The sequence below is a fragment of the Haliotis cracherodii genome, unplaced genomic scaffold (assembly GCF_022045235.1).
Source record: "Haliotis cracherodii isolate W230 unplaced genomic scaffold, xgHalCrac1.p SCAF_11, whole genome shotgun sequence".
Lineage (NCBI taxonomy): Eukaryota > Metazoa > Mollusca > Gastropoda > Lepetellida > Haliotidae > Haliotis > Haliotis cracherodii.
Window position 1 is genome coordinate 39,943,697 of NW_027266266.1, and position 20,003 is coordinate 39,963,699.

General features: G+C 41.5%; 1 protein-coding gene across 1 annotated transcript; it reads right to left on the reverse strand.

Moving 5' to 3' along the window:
- Nucleotides 1–12,040: 12,040 nt before the first annotated feature.
- LOC139456490 (large ribosomal subunit protein eL6-like) lies at nt 12,041–19,983 on the reverse strand. Its single transcript, XM_071238232.1, has 6 exons — nt 19,921–19,983; nt 18,085–18,210; nt 14,975–15,115; nt 14,344–14,392; nt 12,834–13,018; nt 12,041–12,242 (listed from the first exon to the last, which is right to left on the reverse strand). Exons 2-6 carry the CDS (start codon nt 18,208–18,210, stop codon nt 12,081–12,083), a joined length of 663 nt encoding a protein of 220 aa, XP_071094333.1. The 5' UTR covers nt 19,921–19,983; the 3' UTR covers nt 12,041–12,080.
- Between the last annotated feature and the right edge of the window lie 20 nt (nt 19,984–20,003).

The following is a 20,003-nucleotide window of genomic DNA, read 5'->3' on the forward strand; positions in this document are numbered from 1 at the left end:
GAGCCTAAAGGTTCAAGAAGCGATCGTTTGTCACGTCAAATGCACGGTTTGGATTCCATCATGAGTACAAAGAATATTTCTGGTATTCCCCTCTGGAATATTTCTTGAAATCTAAAATCTTCATAGAAAGTTCCAGGAATTTTGAAACGGGTATCATAGGTGATATAACACGCATAATGTCAATGAGTATTGCCGATGTGACGTTAAATTTCACTCATTAACTCATATCAATGAGTATCTCACAACAGATGACGCGCATATGACGTCTCAAAGAACATGGGAACATAATTTCACAGCACACAGTAATGAGCAGAGTGAAGTGTGAATTATTTGCCCGGCAGGTTATATCGTATATCAACCTTTCCTTTCCACCAGGCGATGAGTTCAAGCTACTGTTCTCGTCCGTCATTTCCGTCAATTACAAAAGATGTCTTCTTTCAATACACACTGAGAACAATGGTCAGAAACAAACAGAAGATTCTCAAGAAAACATACATACTATAACAACATTGATCACATTTATATCCACACTCCGTATGTCGAAGAACACCAAATGTACATTTTTTGCACACGTTTGCAATCTCATTAAAATCAGATCTAATTTCTCGCTGCCGCTGCCGCATCCCATTACGGGTCACGTCAGAACGACCTTTCGCGAACTTTGACCGACCGCTGAAATGACTAAGAAGAAGTCGACATCAGCCAATTAGAAAGAAGCTTTCTCGAGCTTTACGACACTCGTTTCAATCTGGCGACCTCCATTTCAGACTACTCTTGAAAGATATGTTGACACAGTTCTCGATTAAAATTTTGGAAACTGAACAAACGAACATTCCGGAATGTCTAATGTATGGTTGAGATTGCCTGGCAATGCTTCCCACGTACTGTACAACGCCTCCTCCGTTTAAATGTTTATTCCACGGAAGCGAGAGATAGACGGAAACAGTCGTACGGGCCGTAACTGTCGTTCGGAATACCCCGTGTTAACATTTTCGAGGTTGCATGATTAGAAAACACATTCCGATTGTCACTTTCATGATCTGCTAAGCGACGCTTTGATTGGTCGGATGAAAGTTCCTTCTGACGTGACCCGTAATGGGATGTCCTCAAATGTTTGTTTAGCGATAGCCAGAACTAAGATCTGATTTTAATGAGATTGCACACGTTGGTGAGATTTGTTTATTTCATTTCCGAAGATTACCAGACGGGCGACGAAAAGGTCTTCTTAAAACACTGTCTGCACATGCGCACTGTTTTTAATGCAACCATGTTGCAACATAACACTGTTCAAGCGTATTGTTTTTTAATATGAGAACAACAACCTTAAATTAAATATTATAGGGCCTGACCTGAAGTATATTAGCTAGAGAACACCCGATACATTCGTGACCAACTCGTGCCATTCCGGGAAAAGCCGAATGGAGACTTGTAGGTTACGGAAAGATGCGAGTGGTGACAAATGCACCCGATGTATGGTGGGACATTCCGTCATGCATGACACTAGCTGCCGCCATGTCTAGCCACATCCCCGTGGTGGCAGTGTACCACATTTCCTACAAGCGTTGTTAGCACTGACGTGTAGCTGCTAGCATGTCCCCTGTCAGGACGAACAGGGCGCTATATGTACAGCTCACAGTTTTACGATAGGCGCACCTCATTCCACTAATACCATGCACTGCGCAGACGTCAGCACTCGTCCTATTCCGTAGCCTGGCCGAGTGACACGAGTTTTCAGTTATGACCAAACTTTTCACTGAAGGCAGCCATCGAATGATGTCCAAAGAGTGGAAGATCTAAAGTAACTCGTGATTTGATACGTCACAAAGGAATTCCCTTTCTCCACACCATTTAGATCTTATATGTTGAAAAACCAGGTGACGCTTACTCACGATAGTTTAAGGCTCGTTTAAGGGTAAAGCAGGTTTTAAAAAGATCTCCAGATGCTACCATTACGTCAAGACAGGTTGAAATATCAGAATGATCTCGTAATAGGTTTATTCGTTCACGCTCCAGAAGAGCTAATTTTGAGTAATCGCTGTTTTTTGTATATTCTGTATAAACTAGTATCTTATTCACTTACCTAACACAGAGTCAAGGTCTCCAGACAGCTATCGACTGAAAAGCATAAGATTCGTAAAAGAATTCTTTTCCACCTTTCAAATATGCCACAGAAGCTTCGACAGCCTGGAAACCAAGTACCAAACTCCACCAAAGCACCCAACAGCACCTCATGTTAACACTGCATTCAGACACTGTACTGAACGAGGAATTGCTGTGAACAGTTTGAGTGAGTATGGTTTTACGCCGCTTTTAGCAATATTCCAGCAATATCACGGCGGGGGACACCGGAAATGGGCTTCACACATTGTACCCATGTCGGGAATCGAACCCGTGTCTTCGGCGTGACGAGCGAACGCTTTAACCACTAGGCTAGCCGTCCGCCCCTATGAACAGTTTGAGGAAATACATGTACACGTTAAATTGTGGTTGGATGGACATTTTCTTAGAATAAATATTTTGCGGTCTTAAATTACATTTCCAAACTGAATATGTAGACCAAATATGTCGGAATATACATAATATGCCCTCAAGGTGATATAATGTTCAGTTTAACTCCGTAATTTGACAAAGTATTATCTGTTAGATGAATGTATGAATGGTTACAAAGTAAATTCAGTCGAACAACGTTGAACCCTGGACACCCACTTTTAAGTTTCCTAAAAGCCGTCTGTTCGTTTGAAAGGCACTTTAATCCTAGATTTGACATGAACCAGTGCACACGTCAGAATTCAAATGATTAATGTGTCGACGTGACGTGAGTTCATATAGATGTAGGTTAGTTGTGCTTTTAAAAGTAATACAACATTAGGGTAGCCGAGTTGTACAAGCAGACGATTGTGCCGCCAAACGCGGGGTCAGACCAGAACAGATTTTGTGTAATGGGTGCATACCGATTTTTACGCTCATAACTCCATAAACAGAAACACATTGAAGTGAATTCTTATAAATAAGTTAACAAAGACAACTGCAGAGACTGCTTATTAAACGACTAACACACAAATTACTGTAGACAACAATACTAAATCAGTGGCATGGTCCAGTGCAATAATCCAACACAAGCCCCGCCCATTCTATTATCAGCCAATCAGGAAACAGTCTGTAAGCAGACGTGGCGTAGTTTCTTTTCAGCATATGGAAGCATTAAAATTAACGAAAAAAAAGTGTTGGTGTGTTTGATTGATGCACGTCATCGTATCCTTATTGCGTAGATCGATGCTTTTTAAGTCGCAAAGGGGTGGTGAAACGTCCCGGCGAGTTAGGTGGGTAGAATTTACGTTTCATCGTTTTACATTTGTAATGAAAAAACTAACTTTTCCACGTCGCAAAAAGTATATAGTAAATAGTATATTGCATGTGCCTCGTGAAATATCATCTATTTATCATACACTTGGATATTATTATCTACAAAATCAACTTATTCTTGAAATCGACGAAAGCCTGAGTTTTCCGAAGTTGGGGAAAGTTCATTGCAGTGAACATAACACTTGATATTTCAATGCTGTGAACATAGCACTTTGACGGAACTATTGTCATACAAAAGCCACCTCCCCTCAAATTGTCTCCCTTTATCGTTACTGTCTAACCCCTACACAAACTGTTGACTTCCTTTCTACGTTAGTTCCACATTAACGAGGCAAATTAATGACAGATGGTCATTAATGGAGTTAATATCATGCTGTTTGTTATTCTATTGAAAATGTTTCGATATAAACTCGTCCGTCGAGACTGTTCGTTTAGCAAAGCGCCATTTTTGTTACTTGTCCAGCGTGTATTCTGTAACAGTCACGATATGGCTGAAATAAGTTGATTTTATATATAATCATACCTATCCTATATGCATGATGCAGAATTTTCGTGACCCTAAATACTTTTTTCTACTTTTGTCTATATGTTTTTAAGATTTTGTAAACAAGAAACTACTTTTTAAGTCGCAAATACAAGGGCTGGTGAACCGTCCCTGTGTGTTAAGGTAGGGGAATGTAAGTTTCAAGGTTTTACATTTGTAATAAAATAATTTTATTTTCTGGTAGACAACTACACAAATAGTATATAATAAATAGGATATTCCACGTGCCTCGTGATATATCGTGTTTCTCTTATCTCGTGACGGGGGAAAGGGAGAGAAACAATCGATGAGAGAAACATGATATTTCACTCGACACATGAAATATCCTCTAAATTTCAACCGAAACACGATCCTCTATTTATATTGCCTCGAAGTAAGGTCACTGATTAACAGACAGCAAATATATCAACGTCATAGAACATAATATAGGATGACGTCACAAACAAGAAACGTGACGCCAATAACGTCACATAAAAATAGAAAAGATATCAGCCCGTCGTTAGAGAAAAGCGGTCTGATATCAAGTTACAGTGGGCCGCATATTTCTGATAATTCTATCCATATTAGATATAATACGTGTTTAAACATTCACATTCAGTGCATTATATATTCCATTGTTAACGTTTGTGGTTACTTTAAAGCGTTGTATTGTAAACATATATACTGGTCCTGTCATTTAAACTGGTTGTAAGCGTCAAGTTTTCATTTTGATATGACATATGCGATAAAGATAACGGATAATGTAAACTTTTCGACATAATACATTCGTTATGGTGTCTTTAGTTGCCCCATACAGTTGTTGGTTGGTTGGTTTGTTGTTTAACGCCGCACTCAGCAATATTCCAGCTAGATGACGGCGGTCTGTAAATAATCGAGTCTGGACCAGACAATCTAGTGATTAATATCATGGGCATCGATCCTCGCAATTGGGATACGATGACATGCATCAACCAAGTCAGCGAGCCTGACCCTCTGATCCCGTTAGTCGCCTTTTGCGACAAGCATAGTCATCTTTTACGGCAAGCATGGGTTGCTGATCGAAGACCTATTCTACCCCGGAATCTTCACGTGCTTGAATGTAGGTGGAGATCCCGTAGTCGCCTAGCATATATATACATTTATTTATACCTCAGTGTGAAGGATCGAGTTTTCCGAAGTTGAGAAAGTGATATTTTCATTGCAGTGAAGATAACACTTGATATGTCATGGCTGGGAAAATAACACTTTGACGGAGCTATTGTCATACAAGAGTTACCTCCCCTCAAATTGTCTCCCTTTATCGTCTGCCCCATAAAGTGTCATATTAGGTTAGTAGAAACATATTGGATTCGGCTGTTTGTTATCTCGTTCACTTTTCTTCACAAGCGCACACATCACATATGCACAGTGAATGCTGCGCTATACAAATGCATATATTATTATTAGGCTCGCTAACTTGGTTGATGCATGTAGTATCCCAATTGCGTAGTTCGATGTTCATTTTGTCAATCACTGGATTGTCTGATCCAGAATCGATTATTTACAGACCGTCGTCATATAGCTGAGGCATGTAGCCAGAGTGTGTGTGTGTATGTGTGTGTGTGTGTGTGTGTGCGTGTGCGTGCGTGTGTGTGTCCTTAAGTATGGTTGACATTTTTATGATAGTGTTACAGGTGTCCGGGTATACTAAACTGCAAAAGAAAGTACACATCCAAGTTTTATGGTGGCCAAAATGAAACAAAGAGGAAATGGTTATTCGATAGTGATGTATTTGATACGGGTATCAAAGTTGTGTTTCGGATAATAAGTTTGCAGTGTTTCGGAGACTGTTTTCAGCCTAGTAAGTTTTGGAAAACACTGGTAAATCGTTTATTTGTGTATAATTTCTTTTGCCAGGCATTTTACGTATGAAGGAATTAACGTATTACAGGGCCACAACTATCCACTTTATGAAATGATTTCAACAACAATAACACGGCCGTGCACACGGGTATCCCCAAAAATGCTTCGCGGATTTGCCTTCTTCCATCTCGATGTTAGCTCACCTAACAACATGCATCCTTAACAAAAGCGCTGTACCCACGCTGCTACCAAACGCAGTCACTGATAAGGTGTACTTAATGAGTGAGTGAGTGAGTGAGTTGGGTTTAACACCGCTTTTAACAGTATACCAGTTATATCGCGGCGTGTCAGCTTAATGTGGGAGGAAAGCCCGAAGTGATGCAGGTCTCAGACGTTTACCACTTCTGTGAAACCCATGGCCACGAGCACAAACCCAAAAACATAATCGGGGCGAACCGGGATTCGAACCTACAATCATACGTTTCTGGTGTGCCCAAGGGACGCAACATTACTCTGCACAGCGAATCGCGGCGCCTTAGACGACTGGGCCACCTGTACTGAATGACCTGCCGTCTCATACTAATCAGTTAATTTACTGTTATTGAGACATGATAGACATATGGATGTCAGCTTACTCTTTTATTTTTTCAATGATGATGGTGATGGTGGTTATAAACGGCATGTTTCGGTACAGAGGCTGCTATCGTAATCAACCAAGACCTATTCTGACCCGGATCTTCACGGGTTCGTGGTGATGTAATACCAGCTGCCTTGATTGACAGCTGTTGGCTGTGACGTACTTTAATCTACTTTGACAGACAGCTCTACTATGGAGGTTTAAAAGCTTAAAGATGAAAAACAATCGTTGCCTTTAACGAACTTTAATCCCCCTTGACAGACAGTTTCACTATGTAGGTTTTTACAGATTTATGAAGCAAAAAGTCGTGCCAGTAGAACACTGTCCCATCTTCAGCAGTCTTGTCAGGTTACACACGACCAGTTGCACGATCGTTGATGTACATCATGTTAGTCAGTGACGGTACTGAGTCATTATGCACCAGGCTTCACTTATAGGCTTCGCAATTTCAAATAGAAAGAAATATCGCGATGATTGATTAACAAAGATACTTATGTGTACTTATAACCTGAAAACAAGCCAGTCCGTCGATAAAGAATATTACTCAATGACAAAAATGGGAAAGTGCGCTTTTCAAGAAATGTCCATTTTGCGTGCGATAAACATCATCATTCACTTTAGAGGGGCGGTCGGGTAGCCTAGTGGTAAAAGCGTTCGCTCGTCACGCCGAAGACCCGGGTTCGAATCCCGACATGGGTACAGTGTGAAGTCCATTTCTGGTGTCCCCCGCCGTGATATTGCTGGAATATTGCTAAAAGCGGCGTAAAACCATAGTCACTCACTCATTCACTTTTGATCACGTGGTAACAATCCGAGGAAAGCTTCGTCAGGCAGTTGACTGCGGTTACATGTAGCAGTGAACTTTAAATGCAACATGACAGAGGAACTATATTAATATGACAGAATCTGGTGTTCCTTAACTTCTCTTGAGTAGTATTTTTGTCGCTACAAATGGGAACAGATCATTGATCGGTATTTAGTTTGGAGAGCATAAAGAAATTATCATCTTCCCGGGGCAATGGCGTTAACTGACTATGAATATCCAGTTCCCACCCTTGGAGAACTAAGCTGGAATTTCTGGGCTCGATCGTAACGCCACCAGTGGCTATTACGAGTTATGTCCCTTCTATGTCCCTCCTATTGACTAATCAGATTCCACCTCTCATATTAAATGCATTTGATTCAAACAAATTGGCGGTGCCCAGTCATGACGATCTGATCGATAATCAAGATCTATACTCAACAACAAAAGTTCCTGTGACACAAATATTTTAGTGTATTTTTTTCAAACAAGTAAAGTTTGGTTTTCAATATTGTAGTACATGTATGGAATCAAGTCACAATAAACGTAACTGCTACAGAAAAGCATGAATTCAATGCAAAAGTTGACTTTTATGCAAGCCCCATGCATTTCACTACCCAAGAATGGGTATAAAAACATGTGCGTTAACGGGATTCCATATGCATCGTGCTGACAACAACCACTCAGAAAAACAACAAAATTACGCAATTATTCAACATTTCGAAATGCCACGCCTGTCCGAAAATGCGCGTCTGCGAGCCATTGGTATGCTTGAATCAGGATCGAGTCAACGTGATGTTGCAAGACAATTTAACGTCCACAGAAACACCAATTGCTGTTTATGGCAACGTTGGCAACACACGAATGCAGTCAGAGACTATCCCCGGAGTGGCAGGCCACGCGTAACCAATAATCGTCAAGGCAACTGGATTCGAACAAAACACCTACGAAATCGATTCCAGCCAGCAACAGTGACTGCAAGAAGCATCCCTGGCCTTCGTCGAATATCTTCACAAGCCGTCCGTCGCCGCCTCAGATGTCCAGGGATTGTCGCCAGAAGACCCGCCAGACGTCCCATTTTGACAGGAACCACCGTCAAGCACGTCTACAGTGGTGCAGACAGCGTCTACGCAGGACGGCCATGCAGTGGGGACAAGTTCTATTCAATGACGAGTCTCGTTTTCACCTCAGCCACAGTGATGGACGGGTTCGCGTGTACGGACGTCGAGGTGAAAGATACATGAAAAGATGGAAAATATATGTCGACACCCAGTTGGCGGTGCACGTGCTTTTCAAATCCTGCAATTGACCGAAATCTGCACGTTGAAATCCATGTTGTTTACGAACCGGATATCTAGTTCGTTATGCGATTTTGGTCAGAATATGCATAGTCCAGCCAAAATGTAACTCCGGAATTCCAGCATAGTTCGGCAAGGGTGGGACATGACTTTCATGGTCAGCTAACGATGATTGTCCATAAACAGATTTGAGAACATTCTAAAGATCGAACAAAGGTTTCAGCACGCTGTATTCCGACTACCGACTCAGGAACGTGCCAGGTTCATTATTCTCGTGACAATTTACGCCGTTTTGAAGCAGTCCCAGCTGATTTTGTTGAGCGATTTCTAACCATGGATGAGAAGTCTGAGAGGTCTGTCCCATCAGCAGGCAAGGTGATGGCTTTGATTTTCTGGGGGTTCCACAGGAATCCTACTGGTACATTATTACCTAATAAGTCAGACCATTAATGGCAATATTGTGTTAATCTGCTTAGGCCACTGCGTGAGAGTATCAAGGCAAAATGTCGTGGAAAACTCACTAAAGGTTAGTTATTCCCCCAGGACAATGCACCTGTGCACACGACTGTGGCTTTGAACTCATTGAACGTCCTCCGTATTCACAAGATTTGGCACCATCAGATTTCCACCACTACCAAAACTTGAAGACCTGAAAGGCAATCATTATGCAAATGATGATGAGAGACTTTTTATACCAGCAGAGGAAATCTTTATACACCAAGAGGGATCCAGGTACATGTATCTTTCAGAGAGACTACGAGCCTGACCACCAGATCCATTTAGTCGACTATGGGACCTATATTCTGACCCGGAGCCCCACATCTCTTGATAAACCAGTGGTTGGTGTTGTTTCGTTGAAATTAGCTTCGCCTCTTGTAACTTTAGTGTGGTTTAGTTCACTTCACGACCCCTGATGTTTCTAGGTTTGTCAGCACCATAACCGGGCTCGTGGGTGGAGCGGTGGGGTAGCCTAGTGGTTAAAGCGTTCGCTCGTCACGTCGAAGTCCCGGGTTCGTTTCCCCACATGGGTACAATATGTGAAGTCCATTTCAGGTGTCCCCCGCCGCTGGAATACTGAAAAAAGCGGCATTAAACAATACTTACACACTGAAGTGGTAAACGTCTAGGACACATGCCGTAATATGACTGAAATACAGTTCAAAGTGGCCAGAAACCTTACTCACTCACCCAGAAAATTGGCAGTGACACAGAAGTGGCCAAACCTACTCAGTGAGTCAGCTTCCCGTCCTCAAAGTATGCCTCTTGCACTCGGCTCAACCACATGTACACCTATCGACAAACGGGCAGGGGGAAATGTATGTCGGATCTGCCTTCCTCCAACATACATCATCATTGCAAACCTGTCGACTATGGGTTACATGACAAACATCAAACTGCCAAAACCATATGTTCTGCAGATGACGTCAACTGCGCCTACCAGGTGTGTGTGGTTTTTTTTATGTGCCTTTTGAAGTCTCTTTTCATAAAATTAGATTAACTTCAAACCTTATGATGTTAGGAAACACTGATATCTATTTCTTTGTTGTTTAACGCCGCGCTCAGCAATATTCTATCATGTGCATGACGGTCTACGGCCTGTGAATAATCGAGTCTGGGCCAGACAATCCAGTGATTGATATGTTTGTTTTAAGTGAAACATATTTTATTGTGAAAAGTCAAATGGATAAAGCACAAGTCATACTCACGAGGTCTTCGTCTTGAGATCATGAGACACGTCCCACGTCTTGTATGAAGACATGCAATCAACCAAGTCACCAAGCCTGACCACCCGATCCATTAAATGACTTCGGACGACCAACATGGTGCATATTGAAAATGCTCTTCAAAAAGCTCTATTGACGCACTAACAAGTTTAAATTAGGTATTTCAAACAACCCTTTACCCGAGTACTAAACCCATTGCTTCTGACCTCTTACATGTTCTCCAGATGATGGAACCTCCATCAACACCGTCCGCGACAGATTCTTTTTCTAAATGTGTCCATTTATGATACTGACACATGCATCAAGTATATACAAGCCGTATGCCTGTACGTAACATCACTTTATAATTGCTACTAAAACTATGTATAGGAAAAATGAACATCTCTTCTGAGACTTTCCTGGGAGTTTGCTTTAAACAATTCCCCTACTCAGAGCTTGATAATAACATATATTAAATCGATTTAGAATTCAAAACAGTCGCACAAAGGTCGCCGAGGAGGTTGGTTGCTCAAAGGTGTCTCAAAGGAGGCAGAAGGTAGGCACAAGCATTGCCGTCGTTGCAGAATGAAGGCACAGTGGTCGCCAAATAGTCGCCAGGTAATAGATGCGTTCTGCTGAAATACTGTCCCGTAAATCTGGGCGATGCTTCTGCCTCCCTTGTGCCTTCTTTGGGCGACCAACAGCGTGCATTGAACGATGAGTATGGCGATCCGCGTGCCTCAGTTCGGCGACCACGGCAACACTTGAGACACCATGGCAATGCTTCTGCCTCTTTTCTGCCTCCTTTGAGCTACATGTAGTGCCTCCTCAGCCTGCCTGTAAATATAGGGCTTGTACCTGCAGTGTTTCATTGCGGTTGCAGACGTTGAACAACTCGAGCAGTTACTGCTGAACTAGTTACATAGAAACATGATTTTCTGGGTTTGGGCGACCACTGAGCGTCCTGGCCAGTTTTTGATCGCTCAAAGGTGGCACAGAGGTCGCAGCCCTGTGTAATAGGGGCTTAACCACCCGAACCTTTCGGTGGTTAAGCAAAACAAAGATCTGAGGACATCCCATTACGGGTCAGTTTTCTGATCTTTCATCCAACCTATCAGAGGGTGCCTAACTGTCTGTTGTTGAACGCCACACTCAGCAATATTGCAGCTATATGACGGGCGGTCTGTAAATAATCGAGGCTGGACCAGACAATCCAGTGATTGGCTTTATGAGCATTGATCAACGCAATTGGGATCGATGACATGCATCAACCAAGGCAGCAAGCCTGACCACCCGATCCCATTAGTCACCTCTTATGAGAAGCAAAGTCGCCTAGATTGGGAAAGTGACAGTTGGAATGTGTTTTCTCATTATGCAACTTTGAAAAGGTTATCGGGTAGTTGAACAGTTACGGGCTTCAGAATCATCCTCTATCTCCCCCTTCAGTCGAATAACATTTGAAACGGAATGGACCTTCATTGATATATACTGCCATACAACCTCGGCCATATTTGAGGACATTCTAGAATTTTCTTTTCTTTAGTATTCAAAATCTGAAGAGAGAACTTTGTCAAAATACTTGTTAATGAGTAGTCTGGAATGACGTTGCCAGTTTGAGCCAGTGCTGTTAAGCTCGACAAAGCTACTTTCTGATTGTCTAATGTGCCACTGTCCACAGATTTTAATGAGACTGCGATCCACGCTGTCATCCTACAATGACAAACAATCAACCAAGTCACTGAGTTTGACAACCAGATTCGCCTCTCACGACAAAGCATCGGTTGCTGGGTTTTTATTTCAACCAGGAAACACCATGTTGGGGGGGTTGGAGGGGCTAAATCGAGAGACCTGGACACGACAACAGAGCCTGACTAGGGTTCCCAAGTTTAATGTGTCCAATAAGTCTGTACAATTAGAAGGCCATCCTGTGTGGGAACTCCTTGGTGCGGAGTGAGAACATGGAGCCGAGGTATCCAAACAGGAGCTTCTTCTCAGAGTTCTTCCTGATGACGTCCAGCAGCTGCTTGTCCACCTCCTTCTGGTCAGCCTTGCGCTGCTCAGACACTTGGTACCTCTGGAGTGCCAGAAGAGAGAAACATTTAGCAACGACAAAACCATTTAGTCTCTGATTGAAAATCGTTTTCTTTCTTCAGTTGTCTTTTAATATATATAAAATATCATTTTTGTTTCAGGGTCTGAGAGACTAAGCAAATTCATGTGATTTAAATATATAGTCCACATGTATACCTAAGAATTGACTTTCACTTTGTGTGAGTTCATTGGAGTATGAACCTTCGGAGTGTGAGGGCCAAACTGTATGAACGTGGGAGCTTGCAACAACGTTCATACACAGGGTTCACATCATTTCAAGAATACGGTCTCGTGAAAAACATATGAACGTCAAATTGTATCTTTTATACACATATAAACGTCAATTTGGAGGTCATGTGACCGACATCTTGCCCAATCATAAAGCTGTATATCTTGTTAACTTCACATTAAAAATTCTTTACAAATACACAAACATAGCACACCATTCTACAGACTTTATATGTACTCGCTTAACGCCATTCAAGGTGACACTCAGAAAACTAAAAGCACAATTTTTACAAAAACAATACTTTGGACGAAGGCTTGTATAATGAACTTCATAACATATCCCCACCTCTTTCTTAGTGTCAAATATTTCTCCCTCGGTCTGCTTGGCCTTTCGCTGCTTAGATCTTCGGAAATAATCATCATTGAGTCTGTCGGGCAGCTTCACACCCTTGATGTCCAACTTGGTCTTTGTGGCGATCACATAGATCTGGTTGATGCGACGAAGAGGGCAGTTGTTCAGCTGGTAAGGGCCTGTGGAAGAGATGACAATGACATGGTCAGGCTTGCTGACTTGGTTGATGCTTATCATCGTATCTCAATTGTGTGGATCGATGCTCATGATGCCAATGACTAGATTGTCTAATCTAGACTCGATTGTTTTCAGACCACCGTCAAATAGCTGGAATATGAGTGCAGCGTTGAACGACAAACAAACAAACATGAAGGTCCTAACCACTTCCAACTGTTTGCTTCAAAATCAGTAAATCCCTTTTAACTGAAGCCCAAGGAAAACATACAGCTATAATATACACAATAACAGCAGAGTTATGCCCCTTAGTTCTTGCATGTTGGTATGCCATTCGTCACCATGCACTCGCCCCTTTCCGTAACCTGCAAGAAGACTCGTCCCCCTATCGATGAATGTTATGTGCGAAAATACGACAAACCAATCAGAATGCGCGTATGATTTCAAGTTCTACGTCAAAGAATCCCTCTGAAACAATTTTTGATTTAACATGTGTCTTACATCTAAAAATATACCCAAGACACAGTTAAACGTGGTCAATCATACTGTATAATTCCGCATGTCCCGATGTGCTTTAAATTGTATCTAAAATATATATAATATATGGGGAAAGATATGTGAACCATTACGCAACGAGTTGACAATTGTTTTAGGTATGCCCGTTTGCGCTAAGACGGAACCCGGTCGCAAAAAATGGCCACGAGAGGGGCACGAGTCGCTATTCGGCTTGTCCCGGAATAACACGAGTTGGTCACGAATGGTTGGTATGCATGCCCTGAATTTTCACATCAGTGGCGAGTTGGGTGAGGCTCCACTTTTAGCATTATTCCACCCTCATCACAGAAGGGGCCACCAAAAAACCTGGATTTACACATTGTACCTATGTGGTAAATGAAACCCAGAGCGTCAGCACGTTGAGCCAATGACTTAATCACTTGATTACGACTCTTTTACATCCTGAATAACTGAAGATCCGGTTAGAATTGGTCTTCGGCAACCCATGTTTGTTGTAAGAGGCGAGCGACAGGATTGGGTGGTCAGACTTTTTGACTTGATTAATGCATGTCATCGTATCCGAATTGCATAGATCAATGCTCATGATGTCAATCACTGGATTGTCTGGTCCAGATTTGATTATTTACAGAGCGCCGCCATACAGCTGGAATAATGCTGAGTGCAGCGTTTAACAACAATTAAACACATGCAGAAGGATGATCGGATAGAAGTGGGAATGTTCTATTTGAACAGGAGATGCAAAGGAGAGGCAACTCTCACTATGTTCAAGTGTCTACAGGCGTGTGAAGAGAGAATGACTAGAGTAACCACTCACCAGTAACAAGAAGCAATCCGGAGTTCAACTGCTTCAGGAAAACAACGCGCTGAAACAAAGGAACAGGGTCACACATTGTAAATAATTACCCCCAATTTACTTTGCTATCACCACAAGCAAAGCTTCACAGGCTTAACAGTTTTATTTATCAACATTTTTTTATGAGTGATTGTTTAACACTATGAAAGCCACAAGTCAGGGATAATTAAATGGGATAAGAACTGATTGAACACGCAAACATTAGAGAAATAAAACAAATTTGAAAATCATGTATTAATAGAACACTTTCACAAAAAAACGCTGCAAAGATATGAATACAGTTTATGTAGGGAGGCCCTTTCTCAGGTTGATTGTCCACAACTGTTTATTTGGTTACATACTAGTCTGAACATGCAAACAATAAAACACACTCGCCCTCACTATGTTTTTAAAAGTCAATGCCTGAGAACAAATTCTTTTATTTCTTTTAGTGTAACAAGGCCCAAAATAACAATTTATTTTCAAAACAGAGTCTATAGGCATATGATCATGTGCACACTTTGTTTAAGTTAGAGTCTCCACCTTAATTTAACCTCGGCCTAGTAATAGGCACATTAGTGTTTAGGACTAATGTAACAATAATCCATCTTACCTTTCCCTTTTGTCTGCCAGCGACAATGATGAGCACAGTGCCGGGGGAGATGGTGCTCCTCAGCTTGTGTTTATGGTTTCTGAATGCCTTCTGTTTGTGTTTCAGGTCACGAGACTTATCTTCTGTTGGGTAGTAACGGGGCTGTGGAGAAAAGAACTCGGTAAGCATGGTACGCTATAAGGCTGTAGTCATGAGTCTAAGGGAGATAACTCATTTGTATTTTTTGCAAGCTCCTCCACAAAAAATTGCGTCTCCTTCAGAGAAGTGTTCCAATTAATTGAAATTATCGAAGATTGATTGGAAGGTCCAAATGACCAAGCCATCGAATGCACATGACTCTGGCCCCTCTCTCAAGTTCTCAACTGTTCTAATAGAATAAATAAATTGCAAGTATTTCCATGGCAATTGATTGGATAATCATTTATCCACTACTTACTACTTAGTACTCAGAGAAACAAGTGAGAAAGAGTAAGGCAAGCACTTTTTAGTCATAAGAAAGCTAAAAGTGTGATATAGTTTTACTGCATGAAACACTAAAAAACATTTAAAAATTATGCTAACTGATTAATTTTGATGATCGACCAGTTGGGATGATCCAATCATCAATCATGATTTTACAACCAATTCCCAACACTGCTCCATGGGGCCACAATCATCCCCAAACGATAGGGCTGTGACTTGTAATAAAAACACTGGTTTGGATTCCCCATAAAGGATACAATATGTGAAGCCCATGTCTGGTGTCTTAACCATAGAAATAGGCACTTGTCTTATAACCCTTGCCAAACTGCCCAATAATTAAGGGATCATAACGACCTTCTGAAAATTCACAATTTTTAAGGATTCTGCAATGTTAATATATACTACTCAAAGTTTGCTAAGAATCATCACTTTTAAAGGTAATACGTCAAATTGTGTGCATAAATTGAAAAAGACAAAGGCATCGTGTCCAATGGAAAAAGTCTGTTGGCATTTGCCATGTGACCAATAATCAGATCACACATCAAACTTGTAAATTTGACACTTAATTTTATATTTATATACTTATCCTATCTCACACCATGCATTTCTTCAGTTCTCGTCCTATCCTTATGTGGAATTATGCTTGAACGAAGTTACCAGCTTTTGAAAACATTTTGCCTGAACACATCCCAGCATCACCATGGTCACCACCCAAACAAATGGGTCACGCACTGTAATCCCATGCATTGTGACAGTACACGACTAAATCACCCGACTACCCCTACCACCTCATTCTCCTTCTCATTGCCACACTGTGGATCTGACCAAAACTGAAAGTAAAACAAAATCACAAAAACTAATTCATTGTCCAAACAAACAACTCCCAGTAGCACGTATGTGATCCACATGATCGATCACTGCCTTGCACCATTGTCTCATGCTCCCAATAAGTGTCTGGATGGTTGCCAAAGAAGATTGTTCAAATCTTCAAGCATTGCCGAGTTCCTGTAGAGTTCCTGGAAGCACAGGGTCTCATGAGAGGGCGATCTGCAGCTCATTCCACAGGTGTTCGATAAGGTTGGGGGTCTGCACGCATACAATGGTCTCCTACTCTAAGTCGGCATTAACAACCCTGGCACGTCGAGGTTGTGCATTTTCGTCCATGAGGATAAGTCCTGTCCAATTGTTATTTTTGTAACAGCATATGGTTTAGCGTACACATCCAGAATGTAATCCCAGTAACAAAACACACCTGCCATCTTGCCTCACTGTGGGATTGGTTCTACTAGCAATACTGATCACACCCTAAATCATGATTGAGCGAGTTAGTTGGGTTCAAAGCCACTTTTAACAGTATTCAAGTTAAATCATAGCGTGTCAGCTTAATGTGGGAGGAAAGCCCGAAGTGATGCAGGTCTCAGATGTTTACCTCTTCAGTGAAATCCACGAGCATGGGTACAGTGCTGACAAACCTAGAAACTTAATTGGGGTGAACCGGGATTAGAACCCACAATCATAGGTTTCTGGCGTGCCCAAGGGACACAACTCTACACAGCGAATTCACGGCGCCATTGACGACTGGGCCACCCATGCCCCCAAATCATGATTGATCCCTCTCCAAAGCTGTCATGTTCGGAGATGTTGGATATCCTGAAATCTGACTGGAGACTATCCTAACAGAGATAAGCACTGTCTGAGAAGAAACGTTAATGCCACTATGTTCCGCATGTCATTTCTGAGTGTGGTAGCAGTGACAAAGTGACGACGTCTTGCTGCAATCAGGAGAAACCTGTCTTCCCGCTGTGTGGTGCATGTCACTGGGTAGCTGATCCAAACGTCTTGTATCGATTCTTTGACCTGCTGATCCAATTGGCGGTCACCAAAGATGTTTGCAATGTGACTTTGTGATGATCCAGTTTCAATAATGCCTATGCATCTGCCTACTACTTTGGTCTTCAAGTACTATCGACATCTTTGATAATGAGGGGGAATAAGTGCATTCAGTTGTTACAATCTTCAATAGCAAATGTTGTTGTGCTCTCTGACAATGATGTGCAAAGATTCTGTCAAGATACATCTAAACACAGGTATTCAAGCACCTTGCGCACATCGTGCCCATAAATGCATGCCCGTTTGTTCATCATATTATTGAGGTCCTACTGGGGTTACCCAAACGGTGTGTACTGGGATACTTCAATCTTTACTTGTTTGATGATTTTTTTATATCAAACTTGACACTCAGCAAACTTTGAGAAGTATAATGAGTAGTGGACCAGAAATGTTAGCTTCTATCCCCCTAACTAATGAGATAAAAAACAAAGGCACTTATCTGATATACAGCATTGTGGGATTTGGGCCTAACCACTTTGAACAGTATTCTAGTTATATCACGGTGTGTTAGCTTAATGTGGGAGGAAACCCCAAAGTGATGCACGGGTATGGTGTAGAGTCTACTGACATGCCCAGAAACATAATCCGGGCGAATCAGGATTTGAAGCCACGATCATGGGTACGTGCCAAAGCAACTCTGTACAGTGATTGTAGCGCCTTGGACGACTAAGACGCCCATAACCCCTGATATACAGCAATTGCTGGTGTATTTAGAGATCTGCATGTTGCCCTCAACAAGTAGGAACTTTCTAACTTACATATCTGGTGATGGCCACACGTCGACTTCCTCCATTTTTGTCTCCACCAATCTTTTTCTCAACATATGTTGGTTTCTTGACCTTTTTCTTAGCCACTTGGGCTGCTGGCGCTGGTTTGGGACCCATCTGAAACATACATTACAGATAAGTAAACATGGTAAAGACTGACCATTACTGACTATCAGTCAGCGTGGCCTCTTTGGGATGTGGATTTTCAATTCCTACTGCAGGACACCGGTTTTTCGCGTGCGTGGGCAAAGTCACTGAAGAGCATGTAAAAGGACTTTGAATAGCGCTTCACCGTTAGCGCTTGGTTGATTCACGGCCTTCATTACCACCAGGAGGCTCGTTTAGGTGTCCGCAGCCTGTGTGGTTAGCGGGTGAATGTGGATACATGAAAAGAGGTGTGTGTACTAGAATGTGTGTGATTTAAAATTGACGTGTTGCACTATCAGGATTGTTTGAAAATATAGCAGACCAAGCAGATTGAGCATTATGCCAAAGTCTTAATCAGATGAGGAGGCAGCATCACGTGCAGCTTATGTATTAAACAGAAAATGAAATATGATTTAGCATCTCGTTCAAGATTGCACTTATAATACTTATATAGTGGTGTGTGTGTGTGTGTGTGTGTGTGTGTGTGTGTGTGCCTTAATGCCGAGCACAAGGCAACTAGTACCTTCAAGTATTAAACACCCAGGGACTGAACCCACAACCTTCTGCTCTATCCAACAGTATTACTATTACACAAAACTGTATACTTCTGTTTATGTTTTATATCAAACAATGTGAAGTCGTTTTAAGTTTTAGTAAAAAATATTTCAAGTGTATGACGGCATGAAAATAGGTCAGACTAGTGCTATACAGCATGAGCAATTATCCACAGACAGTATGAGATACACTGAACCCTGATCCTCACTTGTCTGCTCTGATAACAAGTTCTGCCCTTGAACCACTAATGGTCAACAATTTCTACATCTTCGAAAAGATAGTAATTGAAATAAATGAAGGAATACCTGTTTTCCTAAAAGATTTATTTGCTTATTTTCAAAATGCTCAAGTAATATCGTGTCGGATAAAACATACGCTTTCGGATGGCCATGTTTATCGAGATTACTCCTGCTATAACGAAGGGTGTGGAGTCACACTGCAATGTAAATACTCAGGTGATGGTTGACTTTAGTGAGTAATATGTTTTACCGTTGTCCGTGTGATTTTAAGCGTCCTAAAAAAAATTACACGGTGAAAATTTGAAAATTAATACTGATTCTGAATCTGCAAATCTCTACAAAGCATACAGGCCCATCTACGATCAACCAGTTCTATTTATTTTATTTCATTCCAACCATTGTATAGTAAAATGACCCACGTTCGTAGCCATCCTCATAACCCAATCATTCTACCAAATAACCAGATTAAAAAATCTATGAATTCATCTGGACTGAGCAAAATTATTTCGAATTTACTAGCATAACATAGCCGATTCAAAGATGCCATGCCATTTATCTTTCATCGTGAGTGAAACTAAAATGTGAAAGATGACAAATAACATAGCACTGGGCATCCATACATGTTTCAGTGAGATATATTGTGATATGTGCCGATGTAAACATTGTGAGTGTACAATTCATGTGTCCTGTGAACCAGGCTTCACTACATGCCGGACCAAAATGAGTAAATATACCAATAATGCCAGGTAATGTCTGAACAATATTGGCATATTTAGAAATACAATTTATTATCTTATTTGAAATTGTTATTATAATGCAGGATGTCAAATAATTATAGCGATAATATTGGATTTTAAAATGTAAGTCGGCATGACTATCCACCTACATCGCCAATGAAGTTGCAAAAGGAAGTCGCAAAGTGCAACGTAGAGCACTTGCCATCGTAAAGTGATGACGTAGTTCACGGAT